Source organism: Magnolia sinica, chromosome 5 (genome assembly GCF_029962835.1).
Source record: "Magnolia sinica isolate HGM2019 chromosome 5, MsV1, whole genome shotgun sequence".
NCBI lineage: Eukaryota > Viridiplantae > Streptophyta > Magnoliopsida > Magnoliales > Magnoliaceae > Magnolia > Magnolia sinica.
Genome location: NC_080577.1, coordinates 115538377 through 115558128, shown reverse-complemented (window position 1 = coordinate 115558128; position 19752 = coordinate 115538377). Strand labels below are relative to the sequence as shown.

Genomic DNA, 19752 nt, shown 5'->3' with positions numbered 1-19752 from the left:
GGTCAAGGACAATCCATCCAGAGGTCATGTTGATGTGTATGTGGAATCCACTCTCACCATGGCCCAAAAGACAAGTTGACCTGTGGTTCAGGTAAACGACATTAAAAGAAGCAATTGAGAGAGAAACGTCCATCATTGATTTTTACAAGGCCCACTATGGTAGTTATAAGAAATCCACTCCAACAATTAGATGCCACATGAAAAATTTAAGCCTTGGTCAGGCGCATCCATGATTAAGGTGGACCACACTTAAAGAAAACAATTTGGAGGGGCACACTTGGTTCTGCATTGTTTTCAATCGTGTGGTCCACCTAAGTCACAAATGAGGCTGATTTTTGAGCCTTGAGCCTAACATAGGGTTAAACACTTAATGATCCGCACTGACAATGGTGGTGAATAAATTGGCGACTTTCATGAGTACTGCAAGTCCCTGAGTATACGATATGAACAGACGGTTCCTAAGACCCCCCAGCATAATGGTGTGACTGAGCGAATGAATCGCACCAGTGTAGAGAGAATCAGATGCATGTTATCCCATGCGAAGTTACCCAAGACGTTCTGGGGAGAAGCAATGCACACGGTGGTGTATTTGATAAACAGGTCTCCATCAGCCCCGTTGAATGGAGAAGTATCTAAAAAGGTGTGGACTGGACAGGATCTATCGTACAGTCATCTCAGGGAGTTTGGATGCAGAGCATCCATTCACGTACCAAAGGACGAGAGGTCCAGGCTCGATATGAAGATCAGGCAGTGTGTGTTCTTAGGGTATGGTGATGAAAAGTTCGGTTACAGATTGTGGGATCCAACCGAGAAGAAACTCGTCAGGAGCAGAGATGTGGTATTCTTTAAAGATCAGTGTATCGAAGACATTGGTAAACCAGAAAAGAACCAGCCTAGTTCAGGTGAGCTAAAGGACATGGATCTGATTATTCCTCCTGTTGTGCCCGATGACGAGAGAGTACAGTAAGGTGCAGAGGACGAGGGAGTTCCTTTAAAAGATGGACCAGGGGAGCAGCCCTCACTTGATCCACCTGTTGAGCCACAGGTGAGGAGGTCATTTAGGGACAGACAGCCGTCCAAGAGGTACTCGCCGAATGAGTACATTATGCGTACTGATGGGGGAGAGGCAGAAGATTATTCTGAAGCCCTAGCCGACGAGCATAAGGGAGAGTAGTTGAAAGCTATGCAAGAGGAGATGGAATCCTTGCATAAGAACCACACCTATGATATGATGAAATTTTCTAAGGGCAAGAAAGCTTTAAGCAACAAGTGGGTGTTTAGAAAGAAAGTTGAGCAGAAGAATTCATAGACGAAGTTCAAGGCTAGACTTGTGGTAAAAGGTTTTGGTCAGAGGAAAAGTATAGACTGCGAAGAGATATTCTCACTAGTGGTGAAGATGATATCCATACGAGTGTTGCTTGGGTTGGCGGCAAGCATGGATTTGGAGATAGAGCAGTTAGATTTTAAAATTGTCTTTCTCCATGGTGACCTGGAAGAAGAGATCTACATGCACAAACCAGAGGGGTTCGAAGTCAAGGGCAAAGAGCATATGGTGTGTAGGCTGAGGAAGAGCTTGTATGGGCTGAAACAAGCTCCACAGCAATGGTACAAGAAGTTCGACTCGTTTATGTTGAAGCATGAGTATGACAGAACGGAATCAGACTATTGTGTGTTCACACGCAAGTTCTTAGATGGTGATTTCTTAGTTCAGCTGTTATACGTTGATTAAATGCTCATCATGAGAAAAGACATCAAGAAGATTTACAGGCTGAAACAGGAGTTGGGCAAGTCTTTTGCAATGAAAGACTTGGGCCCGGCTAGACAGATCCTAGGAATGAAGATAACCCGTGACAGAAGCAGTAGGAAGTTTTGACTGTCACAAGAGCGGTATATTGAGAAAATCCTAGAGCGGTTCAATATGAATGCAGCGAAGCCGGTCAGTACTCCACTAGATGGTCACTTCAGATTAAGCGACAGGCAGTGTCCCAAGACGAAGGCAGAGGTGGAAGAGATGTAAAAGATACCCTACGCGTCAACTGTAGGAAGTTTAATGTATGATATGGTGTGCACACGCCCAAACATAGCATATGCAGTTGGTGTTGTCGGCCGGTATCTTTCCAATCCTAGCAAAGAGCATTGGGTAGCGGTGAAGTGGATACTGTGGCATCTAAGAGACTCATTCAGGTTGAGCCTATGCTATGGTGACGGAAAACCTAGGTTAGAGGGCTACACAGATGCAGATATGGCAGGTGACATAGACTCCAAGAAATCTACATCGAGGTTCATGTTTACGTTTGCAGAGGGAGCGGTTTCTTGGCAAAGCAAGCTACGAAAGGTCGTAACATTGTCAACGATAGAAGCCGAGTACATTGCAGTCACAGAGGCATATAAAGAAATGTTTTGGATGAAGAGGTTCCTACAGGAAATTAGCCTAAAGTAGGAGTAGCATGTGGTCTATTGCGATAGTTAAAGTGTTATACACTTGAGCAAGAATCCAAGTCGGCACTCAAAGTCGAATCACATAGAGATTCAGTATCACTGGATCATAGATACTTTGCAACAGAAGGTGTTACAGCTTGAGAAGGTTCACACGGACTATAATGGGTCAGACATGATGACCAAGGCTTTGCTCAATGGCAAGTTTGAGGTTTGTAGAAATCGGGCTGGCTTGAAAAAGGTGGATTCCTCCTGAGTCGAAAAAGGGGAGATTTGATGAGGATTTTCTCCTCATTGCTGGGTTCGATGAAATCGAACCAGTTTCGATATCATCGATAATTGCTGGATTTTTTACCGCTGGTCGCTGAACAGTTTTTTGGTCTTGTCGATATCATCGATGGACTTTAGAAGATATCGATGCTGTCATCGAGAGTGGTTCGATGACATCGATAATTATTAGAATTTTTCACCCTGGTCGCTGGACAGTTTTGGTCCTATTTCGATATCATCAAAGCATCGTCGATGATATCGAAGTCTGTTATCGAGAGACCGTCGATATTATCGAAGAGTTCCGCATATGCGATTGCGGAAATGCAGATTTTGCGGATTTTGTTTCCTATTTTTATTCTACATCTTTCTATTCTTATATAAAGGGATGTATGTAGGATTGAGGTGTATTCTAGGGTATTCTAGGGTTTGCTAAAGGGCTTAGGGTTATTAAAGGTGTGTGAGAGAGAGAGAAAGAAAGAGAGAGAGAAAGCTTGTGGAAGGGAGACTATGCTCGTAGAAGTGATCTACCATATCTCAGCGCTTCTACGTCCTCGTAATCGATGAGATTTCTCCGTCTTCTTTGTTTCTCTTATCTTTTATCCACTTGTGCGTGAGTGAAGAAGGTTTGATCCAAGCGGTGTGTGCTTGTGATCGATTGTAACGTTCTGCTTTATAGTAGATTATTGATCTGGACGAGGTCCCGTGGTTTTTACCTCTTTGAGAGTTTTCCACGTAAAAATTCCTGTTGTTGTGTGATTTATGTTTCGATTTAGTTCATTACATTATTATTCCATAATACTGGTTTGTTTCGGGAGGCTAGATCTTAAGGTTTTGTGCAAAGCCCCCAATACAACAATTAATGTTCCAAATACAAATTATTATTATTATTATTATTTTAAGACAAATTAGGTAGCCAACATCAACAGTCTATGCCAATGAATAATGGGCCCCACCAGTATGAAAAATAATAATAATAAAAAGCTAGCGTGAATTTCGCATGGATAGGGGTGTGACTTTTGTTAACAGGATTAATGGAACGATATCACGTGGACAATTGATCATGGTGGTCGATTCAAAAGACATAGGGGGCCACAACATGAGGAACAGATAAGATGGGAAGTCCCACCAATTAAAATTGTCCTGGGGTCCACTGTGGTGACTACACAAGTAGGGCTAGCAGAGTTCAAGTTTACATCCCATGTTCAGGCTATCCCACTTGTTCATTTGAAAAAAGCAAGGTGGACGGTTTGATGGTTATACCACTCAAAGCCTCCTACAGTCCCCCTTGTTTTTTTTAGTTAAACGTGGATTGTTTCCTTTTTTTTTCTTTTTTTTTTTTTTTTTAAGTTCTCTCTAAGAGTGTTATATGTATATATATCAAAATTTTATTTTTCTTTTGATCACGCTGCACACGGATCAACCATGGGGTGACAGTAACACACTGCTACCACTCGTGGTTCAACGCATTCCGGGGCTTTGCATCAGCTACCCTTGTGGACCGGAGACAATACGTTTCCTTTCAAAACGAAGAACGAACAACCTTTTCACGCGGAGATATGCATGCCAACTGGCCACGTGTATGGAGCATCTGATCCGCACGTCAAATTGACTCACCAAAATCAGAATGTGGACCATTGGCACCATGTTTCTACCTCCAAAATTTCCATAAATATGTGGCCCATCAAATGCGCTCCCAGGCATAAGTTTCAGTAAATGGGTGGAACCCACTACATGGATGTCCAGGATACATGCCTAGTCAGCAGCAGTAGGTGTAGGCTCATAAAAACCAAAAATCGAAAAAGGAAAGAGATTTGGATCTATAAAAGCCGGAACTTTAGGGGGCATTACTCACTTATTGTTAATACACAGGTTGAAAGTGTAAGTTAGTGGTTGTAGGGGCACATTCCACCGATATTCTCTTACCAAATCACTCCTCCAAAGAGAATCTTCGGTTCCTTTCCATATTTGGATAATAGTTCACCACCATATGACAAATGGCCTGAAATCTTCTCTGTTGCACAGGCCATACTTGTGCCACAATCTAGACGGTCCAAATTGCTGACCCAATTGTAAAATGACTGTAGCCTTATTATTTTTCTTTTTTAAATTTTATATCAATTTCTATTCTACCATTAATTTAAGCAATCATCAATTGATTCCAAGGGATTGGTGGTGGGTATGATTTTCTTGATACGCACCGCCCATTGCGTACCCGCAATTTGGATGGTTTGGAGATAGCGAGTCCCACGAGTGAGGAATAGTCACCACCACTATAGATTTGCCTTTACTTAACTGGAGAAAAAGTAAAAGTGCTGGCTAAGGTTGTTGCATCAATGTCGGAAGGAGATGCCAGATGCGATGTGGAGGCCACGAGAGAGAGAGAAAGAGAGCCTATGCGATGTGGGGGCCACGAGAGAGAGAGAGAGAGCCTGGTCACTGGCAATTGAATATATCTGACCTTTGATTGGCCAGCTTTGGCACTAGGCACAGTATAAAACAAGTTCGTTATATTTTATTTATTTTTAAAGATATAAAACGGGTTTTATACCCCACTTATTAATCTAACCAAAATGTAATAGTACGATGATCAGCAGCCTCCATCAATGGACCATTGATCAAAGACAACAATGATGGGACAATCTTAACCATATGGAAAAAGAAAAAAAGGGAAAAAAAAAAAAAAGTGAGGGAATTCTTATAATTTCCGTACACCATCTTTAAATGGTGCAATTGTTTGATGAGTGTGATTTTTGGTCCATGGGCCACTCAAGGGTTTCCACGATGAACCAACTGTTCATCTCATCATCATCATCATCTGCCTAATTTTAGGTCTCGAGTGATTGAGTCGAGGTGGTAGCACATGCTAGAAAATCCGAGTTGACTCGGGCAAGTCGCATTGGACTCGTCCGACTCTTAAAACTATCTGTCTTTTTCTGACGTTTTATCTTTTCATTTCTTGGGCAACTTGGGAAAATGAACCTCCAAGTAACTCCACTCCCGTCACAATTTCTAACTAGCAGCTTGAGAGCATGCGCTGTTCTCCGGTGATCAGTTTGTATGGCCAAGGACTCAATGTCCAGTGATCCAGATCATTGGTTTGTTTTGGCCCACCATGGATGGACTATTGAACTTAATGGATTGGCAGATACTATCCACCAATCATGGGAATTTCTTCGGTTGAACACGAACCATTGATGTATTTATCTTCTTGGTGGTCTATTTGAAGCACTAAAATTTTCAGAATTAGATTGATTGATTGAGTGATGAGATTATTTGGACATGGTCCATCCACTCCCAGCCAAACGTACCAATGGTCCAGATCACCAGAGTTAAGCCCCAGCTCCCAAGCGCTCAGCTCATATCCTCTGGGTTGAGGATTTTACAATACTTGCATTCAAATAAACAGGATCGTACTTGCACTCCCGTTTTCTAGACTTTTAAAAACCTTTTAGTCAAATCTCCAAAAGTGACTAAGATGGAAAACTATAGAATCTTGGATTATGACATGAATAGGGGGCAAGTGGACCTCATGGTTCTGTTGTCTAGCCCGTGTACCTGATGGGCTCCGATGGAGACCAACCCCCCAAAATTTCCCAGCTGGAACTCGTATCAATCCATTTTATTTTATTTTTTTAATTTTTATTTTAAAATTTAAACCCTCCCTTAAACATGGGCCGTTAACGTACGCATGTCACCAATAATAAACAGTGTTAGAAATTGTATGATAAGGAGATTTTTGGTGAGTCCCCCATCCATCAGATGGTTTCACCAGGTCAACAATCTGGATCAATAAACCATTAGCCCTACGTATCCAAAGAAAAAGGGCAAGTATCATAAACTTCCTCGTACACACAAGAGCACATTTTCATAAGTCATAGATCTACTAGGCTCATGATCCACTTGGATTAGTGGCTGGGGCCCAGCGAGCCAGCTCAGACAAGCTTTAGGCACTAAAACAGAGACTGGGTAAGGAAAAGGATAAAAGAGCAAATTACATAATCTGCATCTCCTGGGGTTTAGGGATATACGTGGCCCACTAACTACGATCTCAAGGGTTGTGATCCACCACCACAGAACCGAGATGGGATTCCGTCCAATACATGGCCCACTAGCTCCCATCAAGGGTTGTGATTCATCATCCCTGAAACGAGATGGGATTTCGTGGAACGGCGCAGCAACGCAGTGGCTTCTTCATTTCAAGGGAGAGGCGAAGGCATTCCGATAGATCAATCGTCTTGAAGGGAAGCCAGGTGAATTGGTGAAGCAGCCTCGCCAGCCACATGTGCACCGTCGTCAGACCCAGTGCCTTGCCGGGGCATACCCTTCGTCCGGACCCGAACGGGGCTAGCCGTAGATCTGACCCCATCACACTCACCTCCTCTTCCAGAAACCGCTCAGGTCTGAAGGCCGACGGGTCCTTCCAAATGGACCCGTCGTGAGTAATGGCCCACATGTTCACCATAGCAGTTGTACCAGCTGGCACAAAGTACTTGCCCACGTGGACATCATGTATTGCGAGGCGGGCCCACGAGAGGAGTGGACCCGGCGGATGCATCCGAAGGACTTCCTTAACAATAGCTTGAAGGTACGGAAGGTTGGGGATGTCCGAGTCCTGCACGTGCCTGGAACTGCCGACAAACGTGTCGAGCTCTTGTTGGGCTTTGGCTTGGATGTCTGGGTGTAGGACCATCCTGGCCATGATCCACTCCATGAGGATGGCAACGGTGTCCGTTCCTCGGAATACCATTTCCTGCCAGCAAGGAACAAGAGTGAGTATAAATTCGCAGGGCCCACACATGATCATTACTATGCAGGTGGGCCATCCTCAGTATAAAAATCTTCTAATGAAAAAAAAAAAAACCCCTTAAGTCATTGGACGCTGTCTTGGGACAATAGGCGGCAATCCACCACACCACGCATTTCAAATTTGTATAAATGGGGACTTTACAAATTCTCAATTTGAAATGTGCGTTGGGATTCACGCTAGGAAAACCTATGTAAAAAATAAATAAATAAATAGATAAAACCATACCCACAGCACTGCGACCATATCGGAATCGCTTAACCGCTCATCCTCAGGCAACGTGAGCAGGACACTCAAGAAATCATCTCTCTTGCATCCTCCCTCTATTCTCCTCTCCTCTATGATCCGGCCCACCAAACTCTCGATCCTAACCGTCAAATCGTGACACCTTTTCCTCACCCCATGAAAATCCAAAAACCCAAGTGGGAGATAGTCCCCCCAGTTGAATTTCCCAATAAGATCATAGCCTTCTTTAACCATCAATCCCAACTCCTCTCCTTGCAAACAAAAAGAGCTCCCAAATACACTCCCAATAACACTTGTCAAAGAAGCCATTTGCAACATCTCTCTCAACTGCACTACTCCTCTCACCTCCATTTCCTTCCAAACACTTGCCAGAATCTCATGTACCGCACGCTGTCGCAGACCCTCCAGGTTAGCAATTCTTCTGGGAGAGAACATGTTGGCAGCGGCAATCCTTCGAAGGCTCCTCCAGTACTCCCCGGAAGGAGCGAACCCAATCGCACGATCAAACATCAGCAGCCGGGCAGTCTCCTTTATCGGACGGTCAGAGAAGGAGTGCCCGCATAGGATCTCTTTAGCAGTGTCAGGGTGGCTGCTGATGATCACACGTGTGGAGCCCAGAGTAAGTGCCATGAGGCGCTTCGCATCAAGCGCTGCCGAGAGTGCAGCCAATTTACGGTGTGCAAGCGGGCCCATTATAGGGATGCTGCCCAGCAGGGGCCACCCGATTGGACCGCGAATTGCTGTAAAATTTTCATGGGCCACACGCCATGCAGACCCACCAGGTATCAGCCAAGAACTGATGAGATAAGTAAGGAGAAAGCAGAGAGAGAAGAAGAGGAGGAAGTGAGGCCATGAAGCATGATCAGTGACCCCGAAACAAACGGCTAAAAGGCAAAGGTTAGCTAGCAAATGGATTTTCATGTTTAAGCAAAGAAGTAGGAAAAGGATCAAAACCAAAGTAGATAGATAGAGGGAGAGAGAGGGATTCAATGGATAGAGGGTGGCATGTGTTTGCCTTATATCAGACAGACGGACGGACACTAATATATATAGGACCTTGCAAAGGTGGTGGGATTCGACTCGTATCATACTTCACCACCATTTAAAATATATATATATATATATATATATATATATTTGTGTCCGACTCATCCATGTGTAAGTGCTTTGCATAGTTTTATGGATTTTTTTTTTTTTCAATCCAAACCATCCAAACTTCTATCCCTATAGTGGATACAGCATACTCTAAAATTCACACTGACACTGTGATAATAACCATCGGACCACTCACTCTTTTAAATGCAATCATCCATTTGATTGCCATCAATTGGATTGTTAGAATTGCTTGATCGGTGTGATTTCTAGCTATGCTTTGTCGACGGTGTGGTCCATAACTGGATGATTCGGATGGCCTTACATGTGCACCACATTTTAAGTTGGATGAGTTTCCACCAGTTTGAAACTTGCACTAGACTCCTGCTCTTATAAGGTCGGAGGTTTGAGGTAAACACGAGGATTGGGTCCGTACTCAATGCCTTGGTGGAGACTCAAAGGAGTTTCAGCACAAGGTCGTGGGTTTTTTTTGCAGTGAAATTCACTTTGGTGTGAGCGCAAGCGTGTGGGGGTGCGAGGGCGTGCGCAGATAATAATAATAATAAATAAAACTGGAGGCTTAGTAGAGAAGCATATGATACACTGCCAGAGGATGACTATTGTGCTCAGGATTTATTTTTGTGCGAATGTGCCCATAGTTTAGTGATCTAGACCATTGATATGGTGTGTCATGTTTTTAGAATGGTTTTACCGTTCACTGACGGTTGATGAAACTATAAAACCATCGACCGCCATCGATGGAAAAAGGCTATAAATGTTTCTCGGCAAGATTCATCGAGGATGGGGAGCACAAATATATAGAGAAAATGAATACTGTAGACAAAACCTTTTACCCAGCGGTTTTTATGAAGGAAAACAAACTTAAGTTACCAACTTAGACTAGCACGTGCGGACAGCGACTTGGAGGACGAAACTACCCCTCCTTTTCACTGCGAAGACGAGCGCTGACGCTCCTCCAACTGAGAGTTGTACGAACGGCTTAAAAGAGATCAAAGTTACGTGGCCCCACAGCTATGTATTTATTATATCCACAACGTTCATCCATATTTCGAGATCATTTCGGAGCATTATCAAAAAAGAGAAAATCATATACAAAGATCAACTGGGCCACACCACACAGAGCAGTGGAAAATTGATTTTCATCGTTGAAACTTTTGTAGGGCCCACCATAACATTTATTTTCCATCCAATCTATTCATAAGGTCATTAATCTATTCATAAGGTCACAAAGACCTGGATGAAGAGGAAAAACAAATTTCATAATGATCCAAAACTTGTGTGGCCGTAAAAGGTTTCATCGGTAGAAGTTCAAGCAAAAGGGTAGAGGTTCAAGCAAAAGGGTAATGGCATGTGCACAGGGATATGGATATAGCTACGGTTATAATCCGTAGCCATAACAGTAGCTCGGCGATCAATTGTAGATCCCACGATTTCACTGCAAGTTGCTATCTCTATTGACGACTAATCGTGAATTCCACGATTCCACCCCCGATCTATGGCTACGGATTATAACTGTAGCTATAACCATATCCCTATGCACTTTTTTTTTTCTTTTTTTACATGGAGAATTTTTTTCTACCTACATTTTTTTCTAACACATATTGATATAAATATGTAAATATGAGCATATAAAAAAAACAATCTCTTATTTTCATTTCTTTCTTTATTCATATAAGAAAAATATTTTCTAAACCAAAATTAGTTACTTGACGTACCATATATAATTTTAGGGCTGAATGTTGAGCGGGCTTAACCCTACCAACCTGTGACCGACCTGACATTAGGTTAGGCTTGGTCAGGATGTATCGGGTTTGGTCTTGGGGTTAGGCCATATAAACAGTAACTCGATAAAACTTGGGTTAGGCTTAGGTTGAGGTCTTGGGAATTGTCAGAAAATGCATGAAAATGACCGTGAAATGAAGGAAAATGATCGTAAAATACATGGAAATGACCGTAAAATGTATGGAAATGACCGTGAAATAAAGGGAAAGGACCGTAAAATGCATGGAAATGACCGTGAAATGAAATGGAATCGCCGGGATTGACCGTAAAATGCATAGAAATGACCGTGAAGTGAACGGAAATGACCGTGAAATGCATGGAAATGATCGTGAAATGAAATGGAATTGCCGGATTGACCGTGAAATGCATGGAAATGATCGTGAAATGAAACAGAATCGCCGGAATTGCCGTGAAATGCATGGAAATGATCGTGAAGTGAAGAGAATTGACCGTGAAATGCATGGAAATGACCATGAAGTGAAGGAAATTGACCGTGAAATGCATGGAAATGACCGTGAATCAAAACGGAATCATCGAGATTGACCGTGAAATGCATGGAAATGACCGTGAAGTGAAGCGAATTGACCGTGAGCGAGGGAAGCTAGAAATTCAACGAGGCAACCTAAAAATTGAGCGACGCAACCTACGAATTGAGCGAGGGAACATAAGATTTAAGCGAGGGAAGCTAAAAATTCAGCGAGGCAACCAAAAAATTGAGCGAAGCAACCTAGGAAGTAAGCAAGGGAAGCTAGGAATTGAGCGAGAGATTGAGCGAGGCAACCTAGGAAATGAGTGAGGGAACATAGGATTTGAGTGAGGGAAGCTAGAAATTCAGCGAGGCAACCTAAAAATTGAGCGAGGCAACCTACGAATTAAGCAAGGAAAGTTAGAAATTGAGTGAGGCAACATATGAATTGAGCGAGGGAACATAAGATTTGAGCGAGGGAAGCTAGAAATTCAGCGTGGCAACCTAAAAATTAAACGAGGCAACCTAGGAATTGAGCGAGAGAAGCTAGAAATTGAGCGAGGCAACCTACGAATTGAGTGAGAAAAGCTAGAAATTCAGCGAGGGAACCTAGGAAATGAGCGAGGGAACATAAGATTTGAGCGAGGGAAGCTAAAAATTCAGCGAGGGAACCTAGGAAATGAGCAAGGGAACATAGGATTTGAGCGAGGGAAGCTAGAAATTTAGCAAGGGAACCTACGGATTGAGCGAGACAACCTACGAATTTAGCAAGGGAAGTTAGGAATTGAGCGAGGGAACCTACGGATTGAGCGAGGGAAGCTAGGAATTGAGCGAGGGAACTTACGGATTGAGCAAGGCAAGCTACGAATTGAGTGAGGGAAGCTAGGAATTGTGCGGGGCAACTTAGAAATTGAGCGAGAGAACATAGGAATTGAGCGAGGGAACCTAGGAATTGAGCGAGGGAAGCTAGAAATTGAGCGAGGCAACGTACAAATTAAGCGAGGCAACCTAAGAAATGAGCGAGGGAACATAGGATTTGAGCAAGGGAAGCTAGGAATTGAGCGAGAGAACCTATGAATTGAGCGAAGGAACCTAAGAATTGAGCGAGGTAAGCTAGAAATTGAGTGAGGCAACATACGAATTGAGCGAGGGAAGCTAGGAATTGAGCGAGACAACCTAGAAATTGAGCGAGGGAACTAGGAATTGAGCGAGGGAACCTACAAATTAAGCGAGGGAACCTAGGAAATGAGCGAGGCAACATAGGATTTGAGCGAATGAAGCTAGAAATTCAGTGAGGCAACCTAAAAATTAAGCAAGACAACCTACGAATTGAGCGAGGGAAGCTAGGAATTGAGCGAGGGAACCTACAAATTAAGCGAGGCAACCTAGGAAAAGAGCGAGGGAAGCTAGAAATTCAGCGAGGGAAGCTAGGAATTGAGTGAGGGAAGCTAGAAATTGAGCGAGACAATCTAGGATTTGAGATGGCAAGCTAGAAATTGAGCGAGGGAACCTACGAATTCCGCGAGGCAACATAGAAATTGAGCAAGACCATAGGAATTGAGCGAGGGTAAGTGTAAGGTGAGATATGGAAACTCTAGAAGTTGAACAAAACAAGCATGAAAGTTGAGCGACGGAAACATTTACACGTTATGAAATTTAATTCATTATAAACTTTCCTGAAGTACAAATTGTGCAGGAAATATACAACACCATATATAATATAACATTCCATAAAATTGTCCTTCTCATCTCATGCCTATGACAAGTATCATTTACAGGTTACAAACAAACAATCATACGCTATCGACTTCCTCCAATGTATAGTGAATTTTTGCATGTCTGTTCCCTCCAAGGTGCAACCACTGCACAGTATATCGATGAATTTTTTCATGTCTGTTCCCTCCAAGGTGAATTAAACAACATTTCATTTTAATTAAACGCTCATGATATCTCACCTGAAAACTATCACGGAGTAAGCCAACGGCGTCCGTTTCCTATTCTCGTAAGGTGGGTTCCAAGTTCTTTATTAAGATCGTCTATAAAAGAAGCGAAACTAATGTTAATATATGGAGTGGAAGTGTCAAATCAAGCAAAGTGAACAGCGGAGAAATACATATACTTACAGCTTCACTCTCAAAAATTGCATATATTTTATTGTACCTCCAACCCTTCCAACCTCAATATTGAATGAAGAGTGGAATTTGCAAGGGAACAAATGAAATAACACACTCTCGTAGGGCCGGTAATCTTTCTACAGCCCATATCTGTTTTAAAGAAGTTGCATGAAGATAAAAATCTACAATTGAATATAATCATGTAGAATAAAGAAAGAGTTCTTACCTACAAAGGAAAGACACAACCATATACATTGTAGCGAACCGCACTTGATGCCATCACAGCAGCTGCGACCCCTTGCGACATTGTATTGTAGGCCAAATTACCCCAAGGATAGCTATAGAAATCCTCTATGAAGTCTACTAAGTACATATAATCCATGTTGCACATAGTTTTCAATTCAGTTCCCCTAACAAAACACTCTACACATATAAGTAGAGCTACCTTCACGACATCCTCGTACTTATTGGTGCCAACTAATTTATTAAACACATCTAATAAATGCTTCTTAAAAACTGGATATTCTCTTAAGTATTTGTCCATTAATATATAACTTATGGGACGCTTTTTTGGTATTGTAAGCTCCCCAGTCTTAAGCGCTGTTATGAGGGCATAGTCCATCTCCGTGAATTGTAACCGTGTCCCCTATATCTCAAATATAAGATCACATTTATATCTTACAAGAAGAAGGTGAAATAGAGCCCCTATAAATCAAAAGGATGGGAGGTGCAACAAGAAGGAAAATGGGGATTGCTTGAATAGACATAGCCGAGTATCATGCTTCTCTAATCCACACACATAAGTAGAGCAACCTTCACTACTTAGAGAATCATAACGAAAAAAAATTAAACATAGTTAAAATCGAGTGAAGCAGACTAAAAATTAAGTGAGACAAATTAGAAAATGAGTGAGGGAAACATGAAATTCAGCAAGGCAAACATTAAATTCAACGAGGCAAGATGAAACTGAGCGAGGCATCCTAAAAAATTGAGCGAAGCAAGGTGAAATTGAGCAAAAAACCTAGAAATTAAGCGAGGCAACCAACAAATTCAACGAGGAAATCGAGACAATGAGCGAGGGAACCAAAAAAATTCAGCGAGGCAACCTAGGAATTAAGCGAGGAAAGCTAGAAATTGAGCGAGGGAACCTAGAAATTCGGCAAGGAAACCTACGATTTAAGTGAGGAAACCTAGGAATTGAGCGAGGGAACCTATAAATTGAGCAAGGCAACATAGGAATTCAGCGAGGTAACCTAGGAATTAAGCGAGGGAAGGTAGAAATTGAGCGAGGCAACCTATGAATTGAGCGAGGAAAGCTAGAAATTAAGCGAGGGAAGGTAGAAATTGAGCGAGGGAAGCTAGAAATTAAGCGAGGCAACCTAGGATTTGAGCAAGAAAAGCTAGAAATTGATCGAAGAAACCTAGGATTTGAGCAAGGCAACATAGAAATTGAGCGAGGCAATGTAGGGATTGAGTGAGGGAAGCTAGGAATTGAGCGCAGCATGAATTTGCAGATGTCCAGCTACAATTTCAGCTAGGGAACCTATGAATTGAGCAACGGAAGGTAAAAATTGATCCCGCTCAATTTCCAGTTTATCCCGATCAATTTCCAGTTTGGCCCGCTCAATTTCCAGTTTGTCCCACTCAATTTCCAGTTTGGCCCGCTCAATTTCTAGTTTGGCCCGCTCAATTTCCAGTTTGGCCCATGAAATTTTCAGTTTAACCCGCTCAATTTCTAGTTTGGCCCGCTCAATTTTCAGTTTGGCCCGCTCAATTTCCAATTTGGCCCACTCAATTTCCAATTTGTCTCGCTCAATTTTCAGTTTGGCCCGCTCAATTTCCAGTTTGTCCCGCTCAATTTTCAGTTTGGCCCACCCAATTTTCAATTTGTCATCTAGTTTGGATTAATTTGCGCCAATTTCAATGCTTTGTTACCATTTCGATTTGGCTTCAATTCTACGGTTTGGTGGTCATTCGATTTCACGCCAATTTCATACTTATGGTCCATTCAGATTCATAGTTTCCCCATCATTAATGATTTACCATTTCAGCATTCACGTCATATCCTTAATATCATGATTATCCTAGAGTTGAGTTGGCCAATTGTTCGATTTTCAACGCCATTTCCATACATTCACTATTCCTTCACTTCACGGTCATATTTCATGGTTAATTCGATTCACTTCATTCACTTCGCAGTTCCCTTCACTTCATGGCATTTCCAAGCATTTCACGGTTCATTTCACGGTCATTTTCAGCATTTCACTGGCCAATTCCCTTCACTTCACGGTCATTTCCATGCATTTCAAACTCATTCCCAATTCACTTCCATTCACGGTCATTTTTCAAGCATTTCACGGAATTCACTTCACTTCACTGGCATTTCCATCGCATTAACACAATGATTCGCATCATTACGTTTCATTTCAAGGTACATTTACTTAATCGCTTCACTTCACGGTCATTACCATGCATTACACGATCAATTCCCTAAATTCCATGCATTTCACGGCCAATCCCTTCACTTCACTGATCATTTCCATGCATTTCCAACCAGCAAGTTAGCGACTTCTCCATTTCATTTCATCAATATACTTCAATCACAATCTTGTTAGCAATGAATTTTTTCTAAACAAAAATAGCATAAATATAGGATAATTTTTAAGCGTATTTATATCTTAATCAATATGTGTTGGTGTAGAGAGAAATCGACAATCTCTGTTAAGTTATACTAGGGATTGGTTTCTTATGGCTTCCAACAAGACAAATGATCTGCCTCAATCCCAATTAATTCGTCGGACATTACAATGTTAGGTCTGAGCCCGATACCTAATCCAGAGCATACGCTCAAGTTAATTCGGTTAGGATATGTTGTTATATGATATAAAAACCAAATGACCATAAAGTCCTAGTTTTATAGTTTTTCAGTTGAATTCCACCCCTTTTATATCTATATGATACGTATTTTATAAATGTCTTAGGTAGGATCCATAGTTCTTTAAATAAAATAAAAAATAAAAATGAACAACTAAAAGAGATAAATTTGTTATATGCTTATAATACACTATTATATAGATGGTTAAGTTGGAATGTAGGAATCCCATTATCGGCCATGTGACAATGAATAGATTGGAGAATAGAAAATAAATGTATGAAGGGAGCTACAAGATATGGTAACGGTTATTATCCGTACTATAGATCGAGGTTCCAGTTGTTTTGATATGTTTTTTTTTTTTTTTGTTGGAATCAGTTGGATTCACAAATGATCTCGGAATATCGCGAAACCGTCGCTCTTGCATGGTGCCACCTTATGAACATACAAGGTACTAGTACTACGGATATGGCTACGAGTACAACACTCAATATAGAAAACCATAGCCATAAGTTCCTAGTTTTTTTTATTATGTTTTTTTTTTTTTTTTGCTGTTGTAATCCCCACCGCCTTTTGTGGGTCTCATCATGAGGTCCGTGTTATATCCAAACCGTCCATCTATTTGGCAAGCTCATATTAAGCTTGAGACATAAAATAAGACAAATCTAACTATCAAGTGGACCATACTGTAAAAGGCAGTGAGGAATTGAACGTCTACCATTGAAACACTTTTAGGGGTTACAGAAGTTTTGGATCATTATGATTTTTTTTTTCCTCTTCATCCAGGCCTTTGTGACCTTATGAATAGATTGGATGGAAAATAAATGTTATGGTGGGCCTTACAAAATTTTTAACGGTGAAAATCAGTTTGCCCGCTGCTCTTTGTGGTGTGGTCCAGTTGATCTTTGCATATGATTTTATTTTATTTTATTTATTTTTTTTTGGGATAATGCTCCCAAATAATCTCGAAATATGGATGAACGTTGTGGATATAATAAATACATAGCTGTGGGGCCATGAAACTTTGATCTCTTTTGAGCCGTCCGTTCAACTCTCGGTTGGAGGAGCGTCAGCGCTCGTCTTCGAAAGGAAGGGAGGGGTATTTTCGTCATCAAAGTCGCTGTCCGCACGTGCTAGTCTAAGTTGGTAACTTAAGTTTGTATTCCTTCATAAAAACCGCTGGATAAAAGGTATTGCCTGCAGCGGTCATTTTCTCAAGTTTATAGGCTTCACTTGCATGCATAAAATCAGGTCCTGAAGAAAGTCAAAAATAGGTGAGCAAAACTTTAATAGGCTGGGGTATAATGGAGATGATACGCGCATGTTGTGGGTGGAGATTCCTGTGAGTAAACCACTTCCTCCCTGCTGTACACTGTTAAGCACATGTCAAGCCCGCTTTCTTAGGCTTTGAGTATCCACTCTGTGAGTGTCTTCCATTAACGAGAACACATGCAGAGAGAGAGAGTGTGTGTGCGTGTGTCTGTTTTTTGGCACGTACGACTCCTTATATAGCTAAAAAGCAACATTAAAACTCACTATCATCATCAAATTTGTAGGGTTCAAACTTTTTTTTTAAAGTTCTTATTCATCATGTTCCAATTCTACCGTAGCTTCTCATACAATCGTAATTGGGTTTTGTGTATCTTATTACGAAGAAGGTACGCTAAACAACCTTATATATATATATAATTTAATCTTTCTATTACTTAAGATAATTAAGTATAAATCTATATCACATGTTAATCAATTTATAGAGTACTAGAATTGAGTCATCACTTTGTGTAAAAATCATCCATATTCACTTATCAAGATTATAATGTTTGAAAATCTTTGTAAAGCCAATTAAAATCTTTAAAGAAAAAGGCTATGAAGTAAAATCAATTGATAAGTCCATAATTTAATCAGATCTATTACACAATATGTTTTTAAGTAAATGTGGTGAATCTATGTTGGCTTAAGTAAGAATCAATGAATCCTTGTTAACATTTTCAATACCATTAAGTTTTAGTGACATCTATGAAATCTTAAAAAATAAGCTAAAACTATTTAGTCAATATACATGATCCTTACTTGTCCTCAAGTTTGAAAACTAATCACATTTCATGCACCATCAAGTCATCTTATAATTATAGTCTAAGCTAAGGGGACTACAAAATATTGACTTGAACTTTATCCTTTAACATTGCAAGTATACAAAAGTTTAATATCAAATTTTTATATCCATGATACACTTATGCTCGTTGATAAATAAAGGCATAAACATTAAGTCGACTTGGTAGAGACCTTTTATCTTGAACCAAGACAATCATTTTATAAAAGATGACCATATATATTGAAAAGTAATGTTCTTGATGTCTCCTGAGCATTGAAATTCATGAAACACAACTCCTTTAGATAAATGACCACCACGTCTAATTTTATATTTTCAAGATCAAAAGATTCACTCCTCACATAATTCAATTCATATAAGTTTTAAGCCACACAACATTATATATTGTATAAGGCCTATCATATTATCCAAAAGACAACATTATATATTGTTTAAGACCTATCATAACACCCAAAAGACTAACGCTCATCAAGATTAATAGCTAAAATGAACCATGTCAGATCCACATAACTAATTAGATCAAAGTGCACATTGAATTGTTAGGACACAACTGTAACATGCCAATCTATGTTGGAGCACTTTACAGCAACTATTGGTATCCAATTAATATCCGGAACACTCCAAACTCACACACTGATCTAGATGATGCTGGCATGAGCACATATACTATCAGATCGACCATCATCACTAGTTTAGGCACGTCTTCATCAGATTGGATGCATCATTGTCACATCGTTTCCCGCAACCTTGGGCACCATGCATCTCTAACATATGAAAACACGGACGTAGATTGAATCTACTCATTCAGCATATCCTTAATTTACAACCGTACAACACCATCTCTTCAATTGTGGTTTTGTTATATGTGCCCATATATATCCACCATCTCTGTTGACAACCTTGTCAGATTGCCTCCTCTTAAATTTACTTGTAGTTACTTCAATGTACATCAAAATCTTTTTAATCATCTCTTATTAATTTGCTCAACGTCAACGACACTGACAGCTGAGTCGCCAGTCATAAACCATCCCTGCATCACACCAACTTCAATCTTGTGTATAAATATAAACGTATTCATCTAAATAAAAATAAATAGCACAAAAAAAGAAAAAGACGGCAACATTCAGTACGATAACTGCACAGGGCCTCACCTGTAACACATGCCACCTGTTTGTCACGTTAACTGTCACAAGGGCCCTACTCTAGACGGCTAGCTTCAGTCGATCTAGGAGATATTTGCTAATCAGATAGATGGAGTCGATCATAAAACAATTGGCCCGGCCATTTGTACTGCTCCACCACTTCATCTGCACTTACAGCTCGGGCCCTAGATTAATTGTCTTGTACTTGCACACCGAATCAGCACCATACAATATTGCGAACCACCTTCTGCGATCAGAACCGTTCTTAGGGGGAGCAGCAATGATTTGCAACCATACCTTAACAGGTCCGGCAATTCCTTCTCTTCTGCATCATCTTAAGAATCTCTAGCTCTAACCTTCCCTTTGCATGCTAGGATGACAAGGTGAGGGGCCGGTA

At 41.0% G+C, this 19752-nt stretch overlaps 1 protein-coding gene across 1 annotated transcript; it reads right to left on the bottom strand.

Annotated features, from left to right (window-relative positions):
* Positions 1 to 6825: 6825 nt before the first annotated feature.
* Positions 6826 to 8735, bottom strand: LOC131246888 (cytochrome P450 78A5-like). The gene is made up of 2 exons (XM_058247349.1): positions 7739 to 8735; positions 6826 to 7456 (listed from the first exon to the last, which is right to left on the bottom strand). Exons 1-2 carry the CDS (start codon positions 8675 to 8677, stop codon positions 6842 to 6844), a joined length of 1554 nt encoding a protein of 517 aa, XP_058103332.1. The 5' UTR covers positions 8678 to 8735; the 3' UTR covers positions 6826 to 6841.
* Between the last annotated feature and the right edge of the window lie 11017 nt (positions 8736 to 19752).